General features: G+C 40.0%; 2 protein-coding genes and 1 pseudogene across 8 annotated transcripts in view; 1 reads left to right on the top strand and 2 right to left on the bottom strand.

The window, feature by feature from the left end:
• Positions 1-24,089, top strand: part of IPCEF1 (interaction protein for cytohesin exchange factors 1) — a 272,082-nt gene that overhangs the window by 201,516 nt on the left and 46,477 nt on the right. For all 7 annotated transcript variants that reach the window (XM_023728921.1, XM_023728923.1, XM_023728926.1 and 4 more), the window contains 3 exons: positions 8,525-8,583; positions 9,945-10,033; positions 21,550-21,916. In XM_023728921.1, the coding sequence (XP_023584689.1) occupies positions 8,525-8,583; positions 9,945-10,033; positions 21,550-21,916 (515 nt within the window). The remainder of the gene's footprint in view (positions 1-8,524; positions 8,584-9,944; positions 10,034-21,549; positions 21,917-24,089) is intronic.
• OPRM1 (opioid receptor mu 1) overlaps positions 1-24,089 on the bottom strand; it is a 212,696-nt gene that overhangs the window by 37,222 nt on the left and 151,385 nt on the right. The gene's annotated exons all lie outside the window — the stretch shown is intronic.
• LOC105756087 (G-rich sequence factor 1-like) lies at positions 222-4,735 on the bottom strand (annotated as a pseudogene).

Genomic DNA, 24,089 nt, shown 5'->3' on the forward strand with positions numbered 1-24,089 from the left:
TACTTCTTCCAAGACAGATTTGTTCATTCTTTTGGCAGTCCATGGTATATTCAATATTCTTTGCCAACATCACAATTCAAAAGTGTCAATTCTTCTTTGGTCTTCCTTATTCATTGTCCAGCTTTCGCATGCACATGACGCAATTGAGAATACCATGGCTTGGGTCAGGCGCACCTTACTCTTCAAGGTGACATCTTTGCTTTTCAACACTTTAAAGAGAACTTTTGCAGCAGATTTGCCAGACATAATGCATCTTTTGATTTCTTGACCGCTGCTTCCATGGGCAACATGCAAGCCCCCACAGAACGACAAACTGACAGAAGTGGGGGAATTCATTTTTAAGAACTAGAATTGTATCTCCTGGTCAGTAACTACATGGAAGTTGCTACCCTGAGAATAGGAATAACGCAAAGAAAGTATACAGGACTTTAATTCTCTTAGACAGGTGCACATAAAGTTAGTTTATTAATGAGTACATTTTGAAACCATCCATTTTTATATCCAGTATTTAAATAGCAAACTGTTTAATATTAAAGCAGAAAGTACAGCCACAATGTAACAGAAATACAGCTTTATCCATAAACCCTTCACGCAATTATACATTAAATGTTATTTTTATTTAAGACCCTATCTGTTCTAAAATATGGGTTGTGCTACTGCATAGAAAAAGCAAATGAGGAGATTTAGATTTTTTTCTAACCTAGAGCTGGTTTAAATTCCAGTGAAGCCATTAATGAATGTCCTTACCAGTCTGGACTGTTTTGACATGTCACTTCACAGTTTTGAGACTGACACATCCTCGGGTTTACCCAAAATTAAAAAAGAAAAAGGGGGTGGGGGTGTTTCAGACAACTTTTGAGACGAATTTCCTCCTTAAGTAGACAAGCACCAGTGTTAAAAGCCTTTTTAGCATAAGGGTTAGGAAGGCAAAACTTTTCTAAATGCATAAAACTCTGCCAAATTGTCATTTACGGTGGAATTTTTATTTGGTTTTGATTCATTTTGTTTAATTCTTACCTTTTTCTAAGTAATCATATATACTTAAAATTAAAATTACCTCCCACCACCAAACCACACTAGTCCAAAGGTCTGAAACTTTTTTTTTGCTTTAGTATTTGGTTAAAATATATCATCAGTATTTTGTTCCTTGAGAACCTTCAAACAAGGAGTTTTACATCAGAGCTCTCAATTCATCAGCAAAGAACAACACTTTGAACAGATTATTTTTTAAATAGGAGAAGGGTTTTAAAGGATGGTGCTGAATAAAAATATGTAGTCTTCACACTGGGTAATCTCCTCTGTGAAAACAAACTAATCACATAAAATAAAGAACAGTTTTTTTTTAACCAGGTCCTAGACAGTTTGAACAATTTAAATTTGTGGTTTATTTCATAATCCCAAACTGAATCTTTCCTTTCCTTTTCTAAACAGTCCACTATGGAATTTCTTAGAAGCAATTAACCCAAAACCCCCAAATCCTTTCTTTAGCAGTTGGTGCTAGTAAACTGGAACTTTGTATTCCATGGCCAGGAAAGATGCGCAAATGAAATGCTTCTTGCTTCTTCCTTATTTGGAGTCCTGGGAAGTCTTATTTACCTTTTGGACATGAATTCAGGAACAGTTCAATATACCTATGGTGAACACAGGAACTATCCTTGAGCATACCTGCAATAGCATCCTCATGGGTATCGAAGTGCACATCAGCTTCTCCAGTTGCCCTCCCACTGGAATTGTATTCCATGGTCATTTTAACAGACTTCAGTGGAGCAAGAAACTTCCTAATGTCTTTAGCATTAGCTGCAAAGGCAATCCTCTCATGTGGACAAAATGTAGTGAAGGCACAGTTCCAAAATCAACAGCCTCAGGAAGCTTTCCTGACATCTCCTTAAAAAAAAAAACAAACCCGTTGCGGTCGAGTCAATTCCAACTCATAGCAACCCTACAGGACAGAGCAGAACTGCCCCATAGGGTTTCCAAGGAGCACCTGGTGGATTCAAACTGCCAGCCTTTTGGTTAGCATCCGCAGCTCTTAACCACTGCGCCACCAGGGTTTTCAACATCTCCTTAGGCAATTCTGTTTCCTTCTCTCTTTCAAAAGCTGTCATGGGTCAAATATCCTCATTTACTTCATGGTCTTCAAAGACCATTTCTGGCTCAGGTATATACTTAGTAGAAGGAGAAGATGCCATTTTCTTTTCCTTATGAGAACCAACATGTGTTCGAACTTCATTTCCTTCTGCTTGGAAATATCTCCATATATTGGTTACCTATTTCTTTCCAAGGAGTTCCAATTTCTATTTCAACAAATTTGGAAGACAGCTACCTGGCCAACTGACTGGAAGAGATCCATATTTATACCTATTCCGAAGAAAGGTAATCCAACCTAATGCGAAAATTATCAAACAATGTCATTAATACCACATGCAAGTAAAATTTTGCTGAAGATTATTCAAAAGCAGTTGTAGCAGTACATCGACAGGGAACTGCCAAAAATTCAAGCGCATTCAGAAGAGGACATGGAACAAGGGATATCATTGCTGATGTCAGATGGATCATGGCTAAAAGCAGAGAATACTGGAAAGATGTTTACCTGTGTTTTACTGACTATGCAAAGGCATTCTACTGTGTGGATCCTAACAACTTATGGATAACATTGTGAAGAATGGAAATTCCAGAATGCTTAATTGTGCTCATGAGGAACCTGTACATAGACCAAGAGGCAACTGATCGAACAGAACAAGGGGATACTGTATGGTTAAAAGTCAGGAAAGGTGTTTGTAAGAGTTGTATCCTTTCATCATACTTATTCAGTCTATATGCTAAGCAAATAATCTAAGAAGCTGTACTATATGAAGAAGAACGGGGCATCAGGATTGGAGGAAGACTCATTAACAACCTTGCTTGCTGAAAGTGAAGAGGACTTGAAACACTTAACTGATGAAGATCAATGACTACAGCCTTCAGTTTGGATTACACCTCAACATAAAGAAAACAAAAATCCTCACAACTGGACCAATAAACAACATCATGACAAAAGGAGAAAAGATTGAAGCTATCAAGGATTTCATTTTACTTGGATCCACAATCATCACCCATGGAAGCAGCAGTCAAGAGATCATATGACGCATTGCGTTGGGCAAATCTGCTGCAAAAGACCTCTTTAAAGTGTTCAAAAGCAAAGATGTCAATTTAAGGGCTAAGGTGTGCCTGACCCAAGCCATGGTGTTTTCAGTCGCCTCATAAGCACACAAAAGCTGGACATCGAATAAAAAAGACCGCAGAAAAATCAACACCTTTGAATTATGGTGTTGGCGAAGAATATTGAATATACCAACGACTGCCAAAAAAACGAACAAATCTTTCTTGGAAGAAGTACAGCCAAAATGCTCCTTAGAAGCAAGGATGGCGAGACGTCCTCTCACTTACTTTGGACATGTTATCAGGAGGGACCCGTCCCTGGAGAAGAACATCATGCTTGGTAAAACAGAGGGTCAACGAAAAAGAGAAAGACCCTCAAGGAGATGATTGACACAGTGGCTGCAACAATGGGCTCAGGCATAACAATGGTCATGAGGATGGTGCAGGACCAGGCAGTGTTTTGTTCTGTTGTACATAGGGTTGCTGTGAGTTGGAATCGACTCGATGGTACCTAACAACAGTTTCTTCCCTGTGTTTCCACAGGGCTTGGTTGGCCATTTCTGGTTCTTTAAACTGCACATAAGCTTCTCCTGTTTTTCTTCTCCCTCTGTAGTCCCTGACGAAAGTAATATCTACTATATTCAGTTGTGTAAAGAAGTGTACAATGTTCTTCTCATTGCAATTATAAGAAAGTCTTCTCAAACGAACCACACCATCATTTACCACAGGTGAAGATTTGACCTGCAGGCTCTTCATTGAAGGGTCCACATCTTCGTTGTTTATCTCATATACTTCCACATACCGCTGACCTATATACATGGGGTGATTTTCTAAGGCTTTCTGCACATCCTGCTCTGATTCTGTTTCAATTAAGGCATCACCCCTTTGTTTTCCATCTCTATTTAAGAGGAAATGTATTCCATTCTCCCCATTGCAGGTTCTGTAGTCTGAGAAAAAGTTAAGCACATCTTCCACAGTGCATGAACAGGGCAATCCTTGAGGTCCAATGAGATAAACATCATCCACTGCCTCTCCTAACTTGGATGGAGCCAGCTCATACTCAGGGAGTGGTGGAAGGTCTTCCTGGTATATATATATAAAAGCCCCATAGAATTTCCAAGGAGTGCCTGGTGGATTTGAACTGCTGACCTTTTGGTTTTCAGCCATAGCTCTTAACCACTACACTACCAGGGTTTCCTTTTTTTGAGATTGCATATATTATTTATGAAGCTACTGCTGAGCATGTTGAGCTTTTCAATCTTTCAAAATAAAAACTTGGATGCTCTTAGCATAAACAAAGCTGAAATACGAACTCTTTATACATCTTTCCAGGATTCTTGACATGCCATCTCTCATTCACTGGCTCACAGATTCCTTTTATTTGGAGTATCATTTGGAAGTAACTGAATTTTTTCTGTACTTGGGGGCATTATTTTCTATGCCATTACTACTATTGTCTGATTTCAGCTGTTCATCTTGTTCAGATTCTTTCCCATCATCTGGATGATTCTTTTTCTTTTGGGTATACATGGAATGTCATGTATTTGGAAGTTCTGGGTGGTGCAAAAGATCGATGTGCTTGGCTGTTAACATAAAGGTTGGAGGTTCGGGTCTACCCAGAGGCACCTCAGAAGAAAGGCCTGGTGATCTGCTTCCAAAAAATCAGCCATCGAAAACCCTATGGAGCATAGTTCTATTCTGACACACATGGGGTCGTCATGAGTCAGAGTTGACTCAATGGCAACTGGTATTGGTATTGGTTTGCACCATTAAATTTATTGTGTATTGCCTTATCAATTTTTAAAAAAATATATTATTGTTTCTTTTAGTTAAAAATTAATACATAAAATATATTTTTTTGTAAAAAAGAAAAATCAAATAATACAGAAGTATATAAAATGAAAGCCTTCTCATATCTCCATCCTCACCTTCCAATTCAGTTTCTCTCCCTTGGCTTAACCACTTCTAATAGTATGAAGTACATCCTTCATGACACTTTGCTTAAGTACCAATTCATGTGCCAACACAAATATATAGCTTTTAAAACACATTGGATCAGGCTAAACATGTTGCTCTATATTTGCTTTTTTTCACTTACTAGTATGTTAGGATTTTTTCCATGTCAGTGTAAGGTCCTCCATCTTAGTCTTTTTATTAGCTTCATTATAACATGGTACTGATGTAATCAGTGCCATAATTTATTTATCCATTTTTTTTATTAATGGATAATTATACTGTTTCAGTGTTTTCTTTTTGCCATTGCGGGTAACGTCCTTCGAAATTTATTTGTGTACGTGAGAGTGTCTTTTTTAATACGTTGTTTTTGTTAGGTGCCGTCGAGTCAGTTCCAACTCGTAGCGGCCCTATATACAGCAGAACGAAACACTTCCTGGCCCTGCGCCATCATCACAATCATTGCTATGTTTGAGCCCATTGTTATAGCCATTGTGCCAATCCATCTCATTGAGGCTCTTCTTCTTTTTTGCTGGCCGTCTACTTTACCAAGAAGCACTGGTGACACAGTGCTCATCTGCTAACTGGAATATCGGTGGTTCAAACCCACCAGCTGCTCCATGGGAGAAAGATGTGGCAGACTGCTTCCATAAAGATTTACAGCCTTGGAAACCCTGTGGGACAGTTCTACCCTGTCCTAGAGGGTCACTATGAGTCCGAATAGACTTGATAGCAACGGGCTTTTGTAATATAGATATTTCTAATTAGAATTGGTGGGTGAGGGGCATGGATATTTAAATTTTGTTCAAAATTAGCTGTATCGGTTTTCATGTTCAACTCAACAAAGTATGACAGTGCACATTTTTTATTGTCTCCTGAATTCTAGAAATCAATAATGTTTTTAAGTTTTATCAACCTGTGAGTGAAAAATATTTTTTTGTATTTGGATAATGCATTCCCCAAATACTGTGAGGTTAAGAATTTTTTTTTTTCATATGTTTGTTAGCCGTTTACATTGTCACTGGGCTTTACTGTTCCTTTGTTTTGCCTATTATTTTCTTGGGTCTTGATCAACGTTTTTGAGTTTCTATGACCTGCTCAACGCTACTCTGACACACATGGGGTGGCCCTGAGTGGGAGTTACTCCATGGCAGCTGGTGGTGGTGGTGGTGGATGGCATGATTGGAGTCTGGGTGGTTCAAATGGTTAAGCGCTCGGCTGCTAATGGAAAGGTTGGCGGTTCCAGTCCTGCCAGAGGTGTCTTGGAAGAAAGTCCTGGCAATCAACTTCCAAAAGAATCAGCCTGGAAAACCCCATGGAACGCAGTTCTGCCCTGAAACACATGGGGGCACCACGAGTCAAAACTGACTTGATGGCAACTATTTTTTTTTTTTTTTTTTTTTAATAACGTGATCTGGGCCCTGGTTTTGGTTTAGTTTTAAGTGGCCTTTAGAGTGGTCGTGTTTATTGTGGTGTTCAGAAGGCCTTCTTAAAGGAAGCTAGGGCTCATCTTCCTTCTTGTAGAAACTCCTAGTTTGTTTATTTGTTTAAATCAAATTTATTATGTATTTCTGGTGACAGAGATAATGAATACTCAATATGAAGCATTTAAAAAATACAGAAAAATGGAAAAAAGTGTGAAATTAATGATTTACATCATCACTGACCCAAAATAATGTTTTTCCCTTTGTTTTATATAAATTATATAGGTAGGAACATAAGACATAGACAAATTTTATATCTTGTATTGTAAAAAGTTATATTTTAAAGTATGTTCATAAGTAAGTCCGTAAGACGGAAGTACAATGACCTGAAGTCATAAACCAAGTTTGAGTTCTTTAAGGTGGTGCCCAGTTCTATTCTTTTTTTTAAATTGTGATTTAGGTGAAAGTTTACAAAGCAACTTAGTTTCTCATTAAACAGTTAATATACAAATTGTTTTGTCACCTTGGTTGCCAACCCCAGGGTGTGTCAACACTCTCCTCTTCTCCACCCCAGATTGCCTGTTTCCATTTGTCCAGTTTTCCTGTGCCTTCCTGCCTCCTCGTCTTTGCTTTCGGGCTGCTGCGCCCATTGGTCTCATATACGTGACTGAGCTATGAAGCACGTCCCTCACATGTGTGATTGTTGGCCTATAGACCTGTCTAATCTTTGGCTGAAGGGTGAACCTCAGAAGTGACTTCAGTACTGAGTTAAAGGGTGTCTGGAGGCCATACTCTTGGGGCTTCTCCAGTCTCTGTCAGACCGGCAAGCCTGGCCTTTTTTTTTTTTTGTGAATTTGAATTTTATTCTACATTTTACTCCCCCTCTGCGGAGGACCCTCTATTGTGATCCTTACCAGAACAGTCAGTGGTGGTAACCAGGCACCATCTAGTTGTTCTGGGCTCAGTCTGTTGGAGGTTGTGGGCCTAGTTCTATTTTTGTTGTTGAAGTTTAACTGGAATTGATTGCCAAGAAAATAGAAAATCAAGAGATGTGGTATTAATAATTTCTTACCTTACTTAAAAATTTTCAAGAAATTAACATTTTCTCCAGTTTAGGAAAACTTGTTAAGCACTAGCCAAATCCTTAATCAACTGACATAAAAATCTTCCTGGTTTAAAAATGAATCATCCTTTCTTTTTCTTTCTGAAATATACGGGCATGGTTAGGAATTATAGAGATACAAATTTGATAGTCAAGTTACTAAATTAAATGCACAATTACAAAAGAAGGTATATTTATTCATATATTTGGAATATCTAATTTAGTTACCCATGTTAACCAACTGGATAATGGACCTCTTAAGGAGCCCTGGTGGTACAGTGGTTAAAGTGATTGACTACTAACTAAAAGGTTAGTGGTTCGAAATCACCAGCTGATCCTCAGGAGAAGGATGTGGCAGTCTGCATCCATGGAGTTTTACTGCCTTAGAAACCCTATGAGGCAGTTCTTCTCTGTCCTGTAGGTCCCAATGAGTCGGAATCGACTTGACAGTAGTGGGTTTTTCTGTTATCTTAGGAAAGATGCCCTGCGTAAGGAAAGTATTGTGAAACTAGAGCTCTTAAGTTTTGATGCCACCAAACCAAACCAAAACAGTTGTTGTCCAATCAGTTGCGACTCATAGCGACCCCATGTGTTGCAGAGTAGAACTGCACTCCATAGGGTTTTCAAGGGTGTGACCTTTCAGAAGCAGATTGCCAGGCCTTTCTTCTGAGGTGCCTCTGGGTTGGTTCCAACCACAAAGTTTTTGGTTAGTAGTCAAGCAGTAAACCATTTGTGCCACCCAGGGACTCTTTTGCTATTTCTGGAAGTATTCAGGCTGACAGTAGAATTATGCCTTAATTTCATTACAAAGTCTGGCACATGACTCTCCCCCAGAGTGTAGGGGGAAGGTGAAAGGGCAGGGGACCAATCTCTTTGGTCAAACACTTACTTTCCATTTGAATTCCAGGTGGTTAAATAAACTTGGATTAGCTGTAATCCATCAGGCATCCACTGCAAAGGATGAAGGTATGTTCTATTTTAAATTTCTGAAACTTCAGCAAGCATATCAGAATGTCTGAAATAGGAGGGAGAAACAATGTCAAATTCTACGTATAGTCTGATCCTGACGAAACATACTTTGGCGTTTAAAATTATCTGAAAATATGTAGAGACAGATGTATTCACACAGGCTTCCCGACACGGAATCCAGCTTCCCATGCTGGCTGCGAGCGCTTTTCACACTTCACCCACACTTCAGCAGTTGCAGGCTTCACTGACATCTCAGGACATCTTAAAAAATTGCCCATGCAAATGTTTTATTGCCCCATTTGCTGAACTGTTACTCACAGGCATGAATTTCCCTGATCTAGTCAGATAACATTCATCCCACTCTTTCCTCTCTGAAAGTTTAATATTTCCACCAGATGGGCGCTGAGACTAATACCCAAGGGTTGTGCTAGAATCCTGAAAGTCAGACTGTGGCACAGGCCAGGTTTTATAGCCCGGCCTGTAGCTTCCAGGATTCAAAAGCTGCAGAAGTCTAATTCTTCTTAACGATGCCATTATACTTTAGCCTTGAGAAGAGGGGGGCTTTAGGGGGCAGGCCACAGAGCTGATGCCATTTCTGAAATGCTCAGACCACATATAAATCAGGAATTGGAAGTAGGCAGTTAGATTTTTTAATAACAGAATCATAAAATCTTCAATTTAGAAGTGGAAAAGTGGCAACTTGAATTAAAACAATAAAGAAGTAGAATACAACACTGTGAAATCCGTGTCATAACCATGTTCTGGTCCTCTTTTCCATAAATTAAGCACCCATTGTATTTTTGAAGTATGTTTATAGATTGTGAGGAAAAAAGAAAACTCCACAAAAATCTTCTCCTTAGCCTGGTATTTTAGACCTTCCATGATATGGCCTCCAATGACCTTTCAGCTTTGTGTTCTACCATGTCTTTTAGGGGTCTCTATACATTTGGCTCCGCCTGCTCTGTGCCTGGTGCCCCCTTCCCTCTATTTGCACTGTTGATGGTTTTACTTATCGTGCCGGCTTCAGCTCATTAGGATTCCTACGATCAAAATTAATCACTATGGATCGTATGCTCCCTTAGTATGACTCACATATCTTTTGAGGAATAATTTGATTTTCCCTCAGCTACAGTCAGTCCTCTCTCAGGGTACTGGTGTTTCTTTGAGGGCAGAAACCTGAACTTGACCATTCGTTCTTCCCTCTCATGTAATCCTCTCGCACCAGGTCGTCCACTAGAAAAATGCTTTCTGAATTGGATTGACTTTGCCATAACCAGATGGAGAAAAACCTGTGCTCACGCATTATGGAATAAGTGGCAGCGATTTTAAAACCTGAAGCATTTTCGTTTCTGTTGTAGAATGCTACAGTGAAAGTGACCAGGAAGATCCTGAAGGAGCTGTGGAGACGCCGCCCCCTCCTTCCTCGTCGGAGACTCTGGCGGCTTCGGTAGGTGCAGTCCTCATTCGTCTGTTGGTCTTGGAGCAGCTGTGCGGATGACGTCATTCCTCCCGTTTGGTAGAAACCACCTTGGCCAATGCGCTTTCAGAAAAGTTCAATTACGGGGCCTGCCAAGGAGCGCGTCCGAGTCTGGGGCTGCTGACTGAGTCTTCTCCATAGCAGCCCACCTGCACGACAAACGTGTATTTGTGCATCTTGCTCAGAGGGGTCACGGTGATGCAGAGGGCTTCTAGGTGATAGATCGACACCTGCGGAGACTTTTCGTTTTTAGTAGACTTTAGTTTTTAGAGGAGTTTTAGATTTAGCTAAAAGTTGTACAGGAAGTACAACGAGTTTCCATATACCCCCCGTTCCCCTCTGCACATAGTTTCTCCTGTTATTAACATCTCACACTGGGGTGGCACTTTTATTACAGTTGATGACCCAGTATTGATATGTTATTATGAACTAAAGTCCACAGTTCACATTAGAGTTCACGCTTTGTGTTGTACAGTCCTATGGGTAGGACAAATGCATAATGTCATGTGTCCACCGTGAAGGCATTATGCAGAAGAGTTTCACTGCCCTAAAATGCCCTGTGCTCCACCTCTTCATTCTTCCCTGCTCCCTGACTCCCTGGCAACGCTTCATCTTTTTACTGTCTCTATAGTTTTGCCTCTTCTAGAATGTCATGTAGTTGGAATAAGCCTTGTTTTCTAATGGTTATTTATTTAAATTGCTTTGCGTAGGTCCATTTAAAACAATTTAAAACATTTAAGTCCCTGCCCTTTGTACACACTGCCCATCAGTACTACCGATTAGATGGTTTAGTGAGGACCTTGGATGGGCCCCACCCGGGTGAGCCCACAGCCCTGGCAGAGTGCTGGGAAGAGGGTCGAACTTGACTGACTTTAGTTTTTAGAGGAGTTTTAGATTTAGCGAAAAGTTGTACAGGAAGCCGTAACAAGGTTTCTGAAGGTGAACTTGCGGAAGGATCTTTAAGCAGTCAATGATAGTGAAGATGTGGGACTGAGCAGTGTTTCCTTCTGTTGTACAAAGAGTCGCTATGAGTTGGAACCGACTCAGTGGCACCTAACAACAACAGGTACATGTGCTCTAACAAGGTAAAATAAATTGAAAGAGGATGAAGAAAATAGCATAAAGAGAGAACGAGAGTCAGAAAATAGCAGGAAGCCAGGAGAGAGGGTAGTGCACTAAATACACATATGATATGAGTCTATATGTTCACTAGGGATGGGTCCACATTAGATGTTAAGCTTTGGAAGCATTCAAAGGAAGCTCAAGCTATAAATGGACACTAAGACTATGGAGAGTTGCTTCATATTTGGATGCTCATGAGCGTTATAGTGCTGGCTGTAGATGGACCAAACAAGGATCATTGGAGAAGTTGATTTATGGCTTTTAGCACCTACCATGTGTTAGATCTCATACTAGGTGCTTTAATATACGGTCATGTAATCCCATAATAACCCTGAGAAGTGGTATTTAATTTGCATTAAGCATCTTTTCAAATTTATTGACCGTTTGGATTTTGTTTGTGTAGTGCCTGTTCAAGTCTTTTGCCGACTTTTCAGCTCTCTTCCTCCTCTCCCCTCTCCTCCTCCTTCTTTTTATTGTTTTTGATGTGTAGGATTTCTTTACTTATTAGCCTATGGAATCGACTCAACAGCAATGGGTTGGTTGGTTGGTTTGTTTTTTAATGTACATTAGTCCATTAGTCCTTTGTAAGTTGTAAGTGAGGCAAATCTCTTCCACACCATGACTTTTTTTTTTTTTTAACTCTGTTTTGTGGTTACTTTTTGTAAACAGGTACTCTTGATTTTCATGTGTCTGATTTATCCATCACTTCCATTGTGGTTAGTGCCTTTGTTTCTGGTTGAAGGAATTGTTTTGGATACTCAGGTCACAAGGAAGCAGTATTATCCTCACTTTATGGGTGAGGACACTGAAGTTCATAGAAGCTGAGTGGCCTGGTTAAGCACCCAGTAAATGGAGCACTGAGATTTGACCCCAGTCTGGCTGGCCTTACAGTGTATGCTCTTCCCATGATACCATGGTTCTTGCCCATCCATGAGCCCAAGAAATGACAGGTCCTAGGAGGTTACAGAAGCTCATGCATATACTTACCAGGCCTCTTCTGCCAGACTTTTCTATTTCATGTAAAAATGTCTTTACTTTTATTTGTGTTTTGTCACTTCCCGGATTTAATGTGTTAAGCTGATTATTTAAACCAGACCTCTACTGTTTTTATACACTGTTAGTTGGGAATGGTAGTCACTTTTCTAATTTATTTGGCTAGTGGCCAAGCCCAAAAAGACATCTTTGTTGAATAAATATGTTTAGTAAAATCTCTGTGAAATAGAATTAGCCAAATTAAGACAGGTAAGAAGAACATTAAACTATGACTGTGGTACAAGACCAATTTTTGAACTAGGCTTACGATAAATCCTTTCTTAAAATAGTCATAGCTTTTCCTTAATGCAATCTTTCTTTTCTTTTAGAGTTATTTTCTGAACTTAGAAAAAGGCTTTTCTTTTCTCTGTATCACGTAAACTGAATGATATCTCTAGGCCCTAAAATGTCTTTGGGCTTTTAGCAACTTTTTGCTGGAGAATTACCTTCCCTCGTCTTTTTTTTTTTTTGCTTCTAAAGAAGTCACCAACCTTGTACAGAGTAGGTTTCAAAAAATGGTGCTGGTTGTTGATTTAATAGAGAAACACATATTTTTGTTTACTTGAATGCTCTCTTGCTCCCTTTGTTTCTCTCTCTCTCCACGTATCTCTCTTTCTCTCCTATTTAAACCTGTAACATGCAAGGATTTGGTTGGCTGTCCTTCCATCTCTTTCGGAGTTTCTCTGTTCCTTCACTCTGGCCCTCAGTATCACTCTGCTGGGATTTATTTTAGCTCTAAAATACTTTGATTTTCAGTTTCATAATGGGAAACTAGCATCACAGATCACTACCAAGAGTGTTGCCCAGCACCTAGAAGTCTGCTTGATGAAAGTAAAAACAACCAAACGGTCTTTTTAGATGAAGGATCATGGCTCAGTTGCTTGGTACGTGACAGTCTAACCTGATGTTTCAGTAGAATCGCAGTGAATGCTTGTTTCAAAACAAAAATTGAAGGGATGCTTATGGGACCATTGAGTTAGGTCACCGAAGTGAGAAGACTCTTTCGAGTTTTCTGATTCATCAATCAAAAGCTATTTCTGAAAAGTTTTAAGTGAGTCATTATTTGGCAAATCACTAAAGGCTAAAATGTTTCCAAAGAAATATATTGGAATCAGTCAGATAAATGTTGAACAGTTAGGTATTTTTTCCCTTAGAAACAGAATATATTTCTCCTGCATGCATATTTCCCAGACAGATTTTTTGTTTTCTCTTGTTTCTGAAAAACAGACATGCAAGTCACTTGGTTAAAATAACGTTTAAGATTTTCATTTAAACAAATTAAATTCCAAAAAAAAATGGTAACTTTTATCCAGAGCATGAATCAAGTTATTAGTTTGGCTCCATGTGGTATAGACCAGCTGTGACTGTGGTATGCAAGTCTAGGAAAAAAAAAAAAAAAAAAGGCAAAATCATTTTTTCTAAGTACTTGTTTTTTCTTTCTAAAATATCTTGGGTAATGAACTTTCATTTTGGAATGATGAACCTGAAAGTATAAAAAAATATTATCCTGGAAAATTGTCTCTAAAAGATATAAAAAAAAAAAACTTAAATATTTAATTTAGTGTCCAATCAGACCGATTGCTGTGGAGTATGGATACGCAGTGGTATAGTGTAACTTCAGCACTAGGCCAGTTTGGACTTGTGCTTCTAAGAGACTGAACCACATTCCACGAGAGGATAAAGGACACTCCAGTGCCTTGCCTGAAATGAATGAGAAGTTTTACATTCCTTCTTCTTGAGAAGGCTTCACAGGATTGATAGTGGAAAGGACATTCACTTATTCATGAGAAATTAGAAATGGGGAGCTTTTGACCACCTTACAAAAAAGTCTCAAAATAGGTAGAAGTCTGTAGGCTTTACTTGGGAGAGAATTGGTAGAAATTATTCTCCCTGATTATTTGAAGGGAGCCCTGGTGGTGCAGTTGTTAAGACCTTGGCTGCTAAACAAAAGGTTGGCAGTTCAAAGCCACCAGCCATTCCTTGGAAACCCTAAGGGGAAATTCTGTCCAAATGGTAGCTGTGGGTCAGAACTGACTCAACGGCAGTAGGTTTAGTTTTTGGTTTTTGGTGATTATTCGAAACTCACAAAAGAGCAAAAAAGGAACCGACTTCATTCATATTTAAAACTTGCTAAGTTTATAAGCTACAAAGTGATTTAAGAGCTATAAAACTTACTACAAAAATCTGTTCCCCATATTTTCCCCCTAAGTTTAATTTTGAAAAGAATAGCCTGATCTATGATTATTCATTCATTCTATAAGCATTTATTGAGAGCCACATTTCTAAATAACTGGGATACATCAGTGAATAAAACAGATTCTGATTCATGTTTTTCATGGAGCTTAACTTCTAGTCGATGGAGACCAATGATAAATGATTCACATAATAAGTAAGTGAGCTATCTGCTATGTCAGTGAAGAGTAGAGCTGGGCCAGGGGTCAGGAGTGCTGAGAGTGGAGGTTTGATTTCAGTAACGGATAGGGCCATTGGATTGGCCCAACTGAGAGCTAAGATCTGAGCAAAAAAACTTGAAAGGAGGTGTGAGAGTCAGCCAGGTGGGTATGTGTGTGTATGGGGGTAGTTTTCCAAGCAAAGGGAACAGGCGGAGCCAAGGTTTCCTTGGTGAGGGAAGCAAGGGGGCCAGAGTGGCTGAAGCAGTGTGAGCCAAGATGAGAGTCATAGCAGGTGACATCAGAGGGACAGTGGTGGCCATACTTTGGAGGACCTGTGGGCCATTTATTGGGCTTTGATGTTCTGCATGATTTAGGGAGCTTTCGGAAGGTTCTGAGCAGAGGAGTGATTTAAGCAAGTTCCATTTAAAGAATCACAAGGGCTGCTGTGTGGAGGAGACCCTGCGGGTTGGGGGGACTGGGTGAGGGACTCCGAAGTGGGGAAACCTAAGGGAAGGTGTGTAGTAATCTTGTGGGGGACAGTGGTGATTGGGATTAGGGGATAGCAGTGGGGTCATTGAGAAATGGAAAGATGGGATTTTGAATGTATCTGGAAGGTAGACCACCCAATAAAAATGAGAGAAACAGAGAAGATAAATATCGATAAATCCATTTTCAAGGAACTCATGGAAATTATTTTATCATAACAGTTCTCACATATTGACATCTTTCAGCAGTACAATTCTTTTATATTCAAATGATGAAAAATATAGATCAGCTAAAGCAAACTAAAGAAGCAATAAGCAAACATATACCTTGCAAACTGTGGCCCATTGACTAGGGGCAGAGGAGGAAACTGAAATTAAAACAGAGAAGGGGGTAAAATCAACTTTAGAAGTTCTAATTTAATCTTAACAAGAGAATCTTGCACAGTTGTTTATGAAAAATCACTTGATCTTTCGATATCTATTATATAAAGTGATAGAAATGTTTGCAAGTGAGATTGAAAAACTCATGGCTGTCAAGTCAATTCCAACTCATGGCGACCCTGTGTGTTATAGAATAGAACTGCTCGATAGGGTTTTCTGGGCTGACCCAAGCGATGGTATTTTCAGTCACACCATATGCATGCAAAAAGCTGGACAATGAATAAGGAAGATCGAAGAAGAATTGACACCTTTGAATCGTGGTGTTGGCAAAGAATACTGAATACCATGGACTGCCAAAAGAAGGAACAAATCTGTCTTGGAAGAAGTACAACCTGAATGCTCCTTAGAAGCAAGGATGGTGAGACTACGTCTTACATACTTTGGACATGTTGTCAGGAGGGATCAGTCTCTGGAGAAGGACATCATGCTTGGTAAAGTAGAGGGTCAGCGAAAAAGAAGAACACCCTCAACGAGATGTATTGACACAGTGGCTGCAACAGTGGGCTCAAGCATAACAATGATTGTGAGCATCATGCAGAACTGAGCAGTGTTTTGTTCTGTGGTACATAGGGTCATTATGAGTCAGAAATGACTCGATGGCACCTAACAACGACAACAACATGAAGATAAAACAGCACAGTGTGCTTGGAGGTGGCTGGGCTTTGGGGTGGAGAGGATATGGCTCTATCTAGGCCTGTCAAGGAAGACCCTGCTGAGGAGGTGACATTTGAGTTGAGACCAAAGTGATGGGAAGGAGGCAGCCATCCAAAGGGCCACAGGGAGAGCCTTTCAGGCAGAAGCAATGGAGATGTACTCAAGGGACAGAAGACGGCCAGTGTGACTGGAAAGGAGTAGGTAAGGGAGGAAGTAGAAGGAGATGTAGATGGAGGGGTAAGGAGGGCTCATGTAGGCCTTCTCAGCTATGATGAAGACTTCAGCTGTTTTTCTACTTGTGTTGGGTGGTCATTAGAGGATGTTCATCTGGGGAATCTTGTGATTGGATTTATATTTTGGAAGCATTACTCTAGCTGTTGTTTGGATGATGGACTCAGGCCATGGGGAGGGCAATTGTGGAGGCACGAGGCCAGTAGAACAGGACTTGGAGGTGAAGTAACTTCTCCAAGGTCACTTGGAGATTAAGGATTGGAGTGAGGAGTGAATCTTCTCTCAGCTCATTGCACAAGGTTGTGCAGAAGGTTAGTGGCGGAGAGGGTCCATCCTATACAAATTCTTCTGGTTCTTAGAGTCGTGTTTCTACTAGCATGTGGTAGAATTACGAACATACTACTTCCTAGGGCTTAACAGCATTTCCTGAATATACTAATTGCTGTGGGCTTGACTCACGATGACCCCCATGTGTATCAGATAGAACTGTGCACCACAGAGTTTTCAATGGATGATTTTTCGGAAGTAGGTCACCAGGCCTTTCTTTTGAGATGCCTCTGGGTGGACTCCAACTTGTAACCTTTTAGTTAGCAGCTGAGTTTGCTAACTTTTTACACCACCCAGAGACTTCAACAGCAATGGAGTAGTTTGTTTTTATTAATGTGACCAATGAAAGGAGTCTTGGTGGTGCAGTGGTTAAGCACTTGGCTGCTAACCAAAAAGGTTTGTGGTTTGAACCCACTCAGCAGCTCCGCAGGAGAAGAGACCTGGCGGTCTGCTCCTATAAAGATTACAGCCTAAGAAACCCTATGTGGCAGTTCTAGTCTGTCATATAGGGTTGCTATGAGTCAGTACTAACTCAAAGGCACACAACAATAAAAGAAAAGAAAAACTGGTGTTTTCTGTCCTTTTTCCCTCATTTGGTTTGATTATGTTTAGTCTTAAGTTATTTCTGTATTTTCTTTTCATAAGGTTTGGCTAATGTTGCTTATGATTGATATGGTGACTTACTTCCTAATTACAGGGCTTTTAGTGGCCATTTTAATCTGTTGTCACCATGTCAAACTCGCATTATTTTCACAATATAAAGAAGAGTATTTTTGAGCTAACTAGCATTTGTAAAGTAATTGAATTAAGTTTCTCCCATAAATATAAATATTTCATATGGAAAATGGGGAAAAGCAATATTGAGTTTTAAGTTAAATCATTATATATAATCTACTGATTAAAACTGAGATCTTTAAAATGTCTTTAATTTTCTTATTAAAAATAAACTATTTAAAACCCCAATGTTCTGAAATGAATGGAACCACACGCAGTCATTGCTTTCTAAATAATAATTTATTTTCTGAGATTATGAGAAAATTTTGTGGGACTAATTTGCATTGTAATAATACCAGTTATTCCTCAGTTTTGGGATTAGGATAAATCCACCCCTGCAGGGATGGAGTACCCAATAAACAAGGTACATGTTTTCAATTGAATTGTGTCCCCCAAAAATATCTGTCAACTTGGCTGGGTCATGATTCCCAGTATGGTATGATTGTGTACCATTTTGTAATCTGAAGTGATTTCCTTATGTGTTGTAAACTGAATGACTATGATGTAAAAATAGATTAGCAGCAGTTATACTGATGAGGTCTACAAGATTAGTGTCTTAAGCCAATCTCTTTTGAGATATAAAAGAGAGAAACCAGCAGAGACACATGAGGACCTCATACCACCAAGAAAGCAGTGCTGGGAGCAGAGCGTGTCCTTTGGACCTGAGGTTCTGGCGCTGAGGTGCTCTCAGACCAAGGGAAGACTGATGACAGGGACCCTGCTCCAGAGCCGACACAGAAAGTGTTCCCCTGGAGCTCACGTCCTGAATTTGGACTTGTAGCCTACTGGACTGTGAGAAAATAAATTTTTCTTTGTTAAAGCCATCCACTTGTGGTATTTCTGTTAAAGCAGAACTAGATGGCTAAGACAGTATACATGGGCTTATTTACTAATCTGTGGTGCACGGTTTTGCCTGTTTTTTTCACCACAGCAAAGATGTGGTGAAACCCATGTGAAATTGGGAACTACAGATTGGTAAATAAACACAATTTAGCCTGTGTGTAACTTGCTTATTGGTTAACTGCCCCTGCACCCATAGCAACTTTAGGGAGAATTTCAGGGAGCTCCTGGATGAGTGACTGACCTGCTCTGGGCTGCTTTCCTTCACATAGCTGGTCCTCTCATCCATTAATGTGTTGGCAGCTATGCACAGATGCAAACAATGGAGATGCAAAAAATGATTAAATATAGCCCTGTTCTCAAGTAGCTCACCAAAAAGGTAAATAAGTCAATCAGCAGTTACACTACTTGGTGAGAAATAAAATGATATTCCTCCAGTGTGATGGGGTAAACCTAGGAGCAGTGGACAGAAGTACCTACGTCACCCTGAGGCTATCAGAGAAGGCCTCCAGGAGGAGCTGACCCTTGAACTGACCGCTGAAGGAAGGGGTGGATTGGAGAGATGCTCACTCCTTTAACCTTCATTTGATTTGCATTGGGGAGTTTTATAGGTGTATCACATGAATGGTTCAGGGAAGACACTTAGCTAAGGGTTCTCTGTTTGACTTGAGGCAGTTGCTAGCTATGGAATGATAGAAATAATGAACCACGATTTAGCGCTACACTATCTATAAAGTACTTCCATACATTGAGTCCTCTGTAATGGAACTCCAGGTTCATTTCGATTTGTTCTTTTGTCTCTTTCTGCATCTCCATCTTATCCCCAGGGAAACTCATTTCTAGCTCTGGTACAAAACCAAAGCAAACTCATTGCCTTTGAGTCGATTCTGACTCATGGTGAACCAACGTGTATCAGAGTAGAACTGCTCCATATCGTTTTCAAGGCTGTGACCTTTTGGAAGCAGATCTCCAGGCCTTTCTTCCGAAGTGCCTCTGGGTGGGTTTGAACTGCCAACTTTTCAATTAGTAGTTGAGCACTTAACTCTTTGTGCCACCCAGGGACTCTTAGCCCTGGTATACATAGGCTTTTTCTCATTTTCTTTCTAGTTCTTCCCCTCATTCCTTCTTTTTCTTTTCTTCCTTCCTTTCTTTTTTTTTTTTCTTCTGACTCTGCTTTTCTCCATTTGCAAATAAAATTATAAATGTTCCATGGTGCCTAGAAAAAGGATTGAAAGCATTTGCACTGTGTTTAAGTAGAACCACAAACAGGAATATGCTTCACAGCTATTTTTGCTGCTCATTTAACCTGCCTTCCCTCAGTCCTTTAAGCCGTTTTGAGGTTCAAAACGGCTTCCAGCATGTGCTGCAGCAAGTATACGCATAGTCTTTTGCTCAAACAGCCCATTTTGCTATAATCAAATTAGAAAAGGCTTGTGCTTGGTTTCTTTACAGAATAGGAAGCCGATCACATAAGGCTGAGATTTTCTGAAATAATTCACAATAGGGGAATGTGTCAGGACTGGGCCAGATTGGGTATTTTTGTTAATATGTATTTTGTAGATCCTGCTAGTGAGTAGACTGTTCCTGGTATTTATTTGGAGACTTTGGGTTATTTGCATTACTTCTTTCAGACCATTAGGGTTCTGTTTAGTGAATTACAGATCTTTGATCTCCATTGTTAAGTGATCTGAGTGATTTAAGGCAAGCAGTTCCCAAGCCACTCGATGCTTTACTGAATGAGAAAGTTTCATATCTATGCAAATACATTATTACTGAGAAGACATGTGTGATGGGTTAGTATCTTAACTAGAGAGTTTAACGCTATGTTACTTCAAAGTGGATTTATTGATTATTTGACATTCCATGTCTACATGCAGCCAGTTGGACACAACGTCGGGTAAATACTGGCTTTTCCCATCAGAACTCAGAACTTAGAACCTGTAAAATTCTTGGGGGCATATTGGTTTGGAGCAAAGTCAAACATTCTGAGTTGGTTGCAGTGATTCTAAGGTTTTTGGAGAGGATCTTACTTTGCTCTTTGTCTTCTGCCCACTAATTATCCCCTCCCTGCCACTTCCTTGGAGGAATGCTTGAAATTGACAAGAGTATCTCATGGGATGATGTAACAAAATGTCTTCTCTGTCTTCTCTGCTGTTGGAGATAGAGATGACCCATAGAGCTCTGGTGTCTAGATTTTTGAATAAAATGAAAAACAGAGGAACACCATAAAATTGCCAAATCTTTATTTTGCTACGTAGAATATTTAAAATTTTCAAAGAAGACATAAACTTATCTACTATTACCATTTCCCACAAGAAGGCATATGTTTTAACATCAAATTATAACAAGGATATAATCTCAGAAGAAATGAAGTCCTTTCCAAGAGATGACAGTTGGTGGTGTTATATTGATGCTTTGTCTGTGGACTGGTGAAAATTTTTCCAAGGACTGTCAATCACCGTTGGATTGTACGTTAGGAACTGCTGCCAGAAGGTTCCTAATCATCAATCCACTTCTCGTAGTCTATGGTGCAGTTTTTGGGTTCTCTTTTAGTGAATTAGGAGACTGCAACTGTATTCTTGCCTTCTTAGGTGAAACTTTATTAAAGTTTTAGAATTATTAAGGAGAGAATGAATTAATGTTATTTCATCTTAAGTGTAGAGTTATGAGCTGATATTGGTCACGTGTTAAGGAATATGTGAAAGATATTTGTGAGTTTAAATGTATGTCCCTTGCCCACATCACTGATGTCTACTCAGTTAACAATGTTTTACTTCCTGTATGGTTCCAGCTGTGGCTTTCTTTTGTTAATCTCCCTTCTCCAGAGTTTTTGCTCAATCAGTGTGAATTCAACGATAGATGGCACTTTGTTTTTTGCTCAAGATAACTCTCAGTATTCTAAAGAATTCCCCAAAGGGGCTTTTAGATTCTGGAGAGCACTGAGGAATGGGGAAAATCATAATATGGAGATTTTTTAGATCCTAGAACGGTGAATTCAAAAGTAGACAAATCAGTTTTGGAAAATGGCGTCATGATGCCTGGCATACAGATATAAATATCATATATTTATCTTTGACTCTTATATCATTGAAACATTGGGGGTACTGTCATTGAATATGGTAAGTAGAGAATGCTGGTTCAATCATGATTTATTTTAGTCTTTTTTGGTTTTATTTGTGAAAAATAGGCTGCACGGCAGGCATCTTCATCCTCATCCAAGCTGAGTGAAGCATCATGTTCTTTCTCTTCCCTGGAAAATGCAAGGAAGATGTCCAGCAATGTTTCTTCCTCCTCATCTAAAGAAATGCAGTCCTGGCTCGACATAGTTAACAGTTCCTCTGCAGCTGAGGACGCAGGACAGTCTATAACATTTGCTGTGCGGGGTCATTCGCCTCTCCCCTCAGAGGCAAACAGTCGCAAGGTCCAGGAAGATGCCACATCAGAAAGCGGATTTTTGAACTCTTTATCTAGTGATGATACTTCTTCGTTGAGTAGCAACCTAGACCATCTTACTGTCCCAGACAAGCCTACTGGATCAAAGACGCCGGAGAGAGGTAAGCGAGCAAAGGAAGTGTTTACTTTTGTTTGGGAAATGAATATGTGTATGTCTTTGTGGAACTCTAATGTTCACTTGTCACAAGAGTGTTTAAACTTGTGAATGATGATTCAATAATTAGACAGTCAGGTGGCCCGAGCCCAGGGCTGCTTTCCTAGAGTTTGCATATGGGAAACTCCAATTTACATGCAATTAGTTCAAAGCACCCAACCACCCAGTTGCCATTGAGTCGATTCTGACTCATGGAGACCCCATGTGTGTCAGAGTAGAACTGTGTTCCATAGGGTTTTCAATGACTGGTTTTTCAGAAGTAGATCACCAGAGCTTTCTTCTAAGCTACTTCTTGGTGAACTCCAATCTTTAACCTTTCTGTTAGCAGCTGAGCACATTAACCATTTGCATGATCCAGGGGACTCCATGAAAATAGTTACCGGCTATAAATGTTGCTTATCAAATGCTTTAGAACTGTGAGACATGTGACCATGAAATAATGGTACATTTCCACCAATCTAAAAAAAACTTGATTCTTTTTTTGGACTCATGCCACACGCCCCGGAGCTTGTGGTGGTTAAATCAGAGTTTTGTAGTCTAATATTCATAACCTCACCTCCGTGGTTCCAAACCAACTTAGAGCAGCCTTCTTGCCTGGGCCACGGCCACAGACGTCTGTTTCCTGCTTGTGTTGCATGGTTCACAGAGAGACAGACAACTTGGAATGCATGTTCTTTGGAGGCAGTACCAGGCCCTTTAAACACAAAGGAGAGCACCACTGATTCTTTTGAAAAACATTGTAGTCTTAGCAAAGAGTTAAAAAATAAATTAAAAATTGATAGTGGGGATTTTCTTAATACTGTGTAATGATTGGTCCTTATCTCTGATTTAGGACTAACATCGGTCAATCATGATGTGTCTTTTCTGATTTCCTATGCCTTATTCTTTCTGGTGTAGAATAAATTTACCTGATATACTGAGCCAAGAGAGTGATGAGTTTGGTTCGTTTTTTTTTTCTGTGGTTCTGTGGAGACAAAGGAGCCCTGGTGGCACGATGGTTAAAGGCTCAGCTGTTAACCGAAAGGTTGGTGTTCGAACCCACCCAGTGACTCCACAGGAGAAAGTCCTGGCAATCTGCTCCCGTATAGGTTTCAGCTTAGAAAACCCTGTGGGGCAGTTCTACTCTGTCACATTGGGTCGCTATGACTTGAAGTGACTCAATGGCACCTAAAAACAATATGGAAAGAAAGTAGACTGGCTAAATTCCCATGATAACTAGGCAGAGTTTCCTTATGTCAGAGATGACTGCTCTACCCTCTCCCCTAGCCAAATCAGGGAACATTTCTTTAAGTCTTCAAATTTTAAGATGTACCCTATTAATATTTGGATCATGATGCAGACCAATCTGTGTTTATGTGTGTGTTAGTGTGTTCGGCCACCATTTTGAAACTGAATGCTCAGGCTGCTAACTCACACACTGGTCACCACAGTAGTCATCATTCCCTGTGGCCTTACCTACAGATGCTTCATAGAGTTGTATGACCTACCTGGCCTCTGATGGAGTTTTATTTGGTACTCTCTATTTAGAACAGCTAAACCCTGGTGGCATAGTGGTTAAGTGCTATGGCTGCTAACCAAAAGGTTGGCGGTCTGAATCCACCAGGTGCTCCTGGGAAACTCTATGGGGCAGCTCTACTCTGTCCTGTAGGGTCGCTATGAGTCAGACTTGACTTGACAGAAATGGGTTAGTTTATTTTATACTAGAAAAAAGTCAATTCTGACTCATACTTACCCTGTGTACAACAAGAGGGAAACACTGCCCAGTCCTAGGCCATCCTCATAGTCTTTGCTGTGTTTGAGCTCATTGTTGCAGCTACTGTATCAATCCATCTCATTAAGGTTCTTCCTCTTTTTGGCTGACCCTCTACTTTACCAAGCATGATGTCCTTCTCCAGGGTCTGGCTCCTTCTGATAACATGTCCAGAGTACGTGAGACAAAGTCTTGCCATCCTTGCTTCTAAGGAGCTTTCTGGCTGTACTTCTTCCAAGACAGGTTTGTTCGTTTTTCTGGCAGTCCATGGTTCAGTCAATATTCTTCGCCAGCACCATATTTCAAAGGCATCAATTCTTCTTTGGTCTTCCTTATTCATTGTCCAGCTTTCACATGCATATGAGGTGAT

The sequence above is a fragment of the Trichechus manatus genome, unplaced genomic scaffold (genome assembly GCF_000243295.1).
Source record: "Trichechus manatus latirostris isolate Lorelei unplaced genomic scaffold, TriManLat1.0 scaffold00002, whole genome shotgun sequence".
Taxonomy (NCBI): domain Eukaryota; kingdom Metazoa; phylum Chordata; class Mammalia; order Sirenia; family Trichechidae; genus Trichechus; species Trichechus manatus.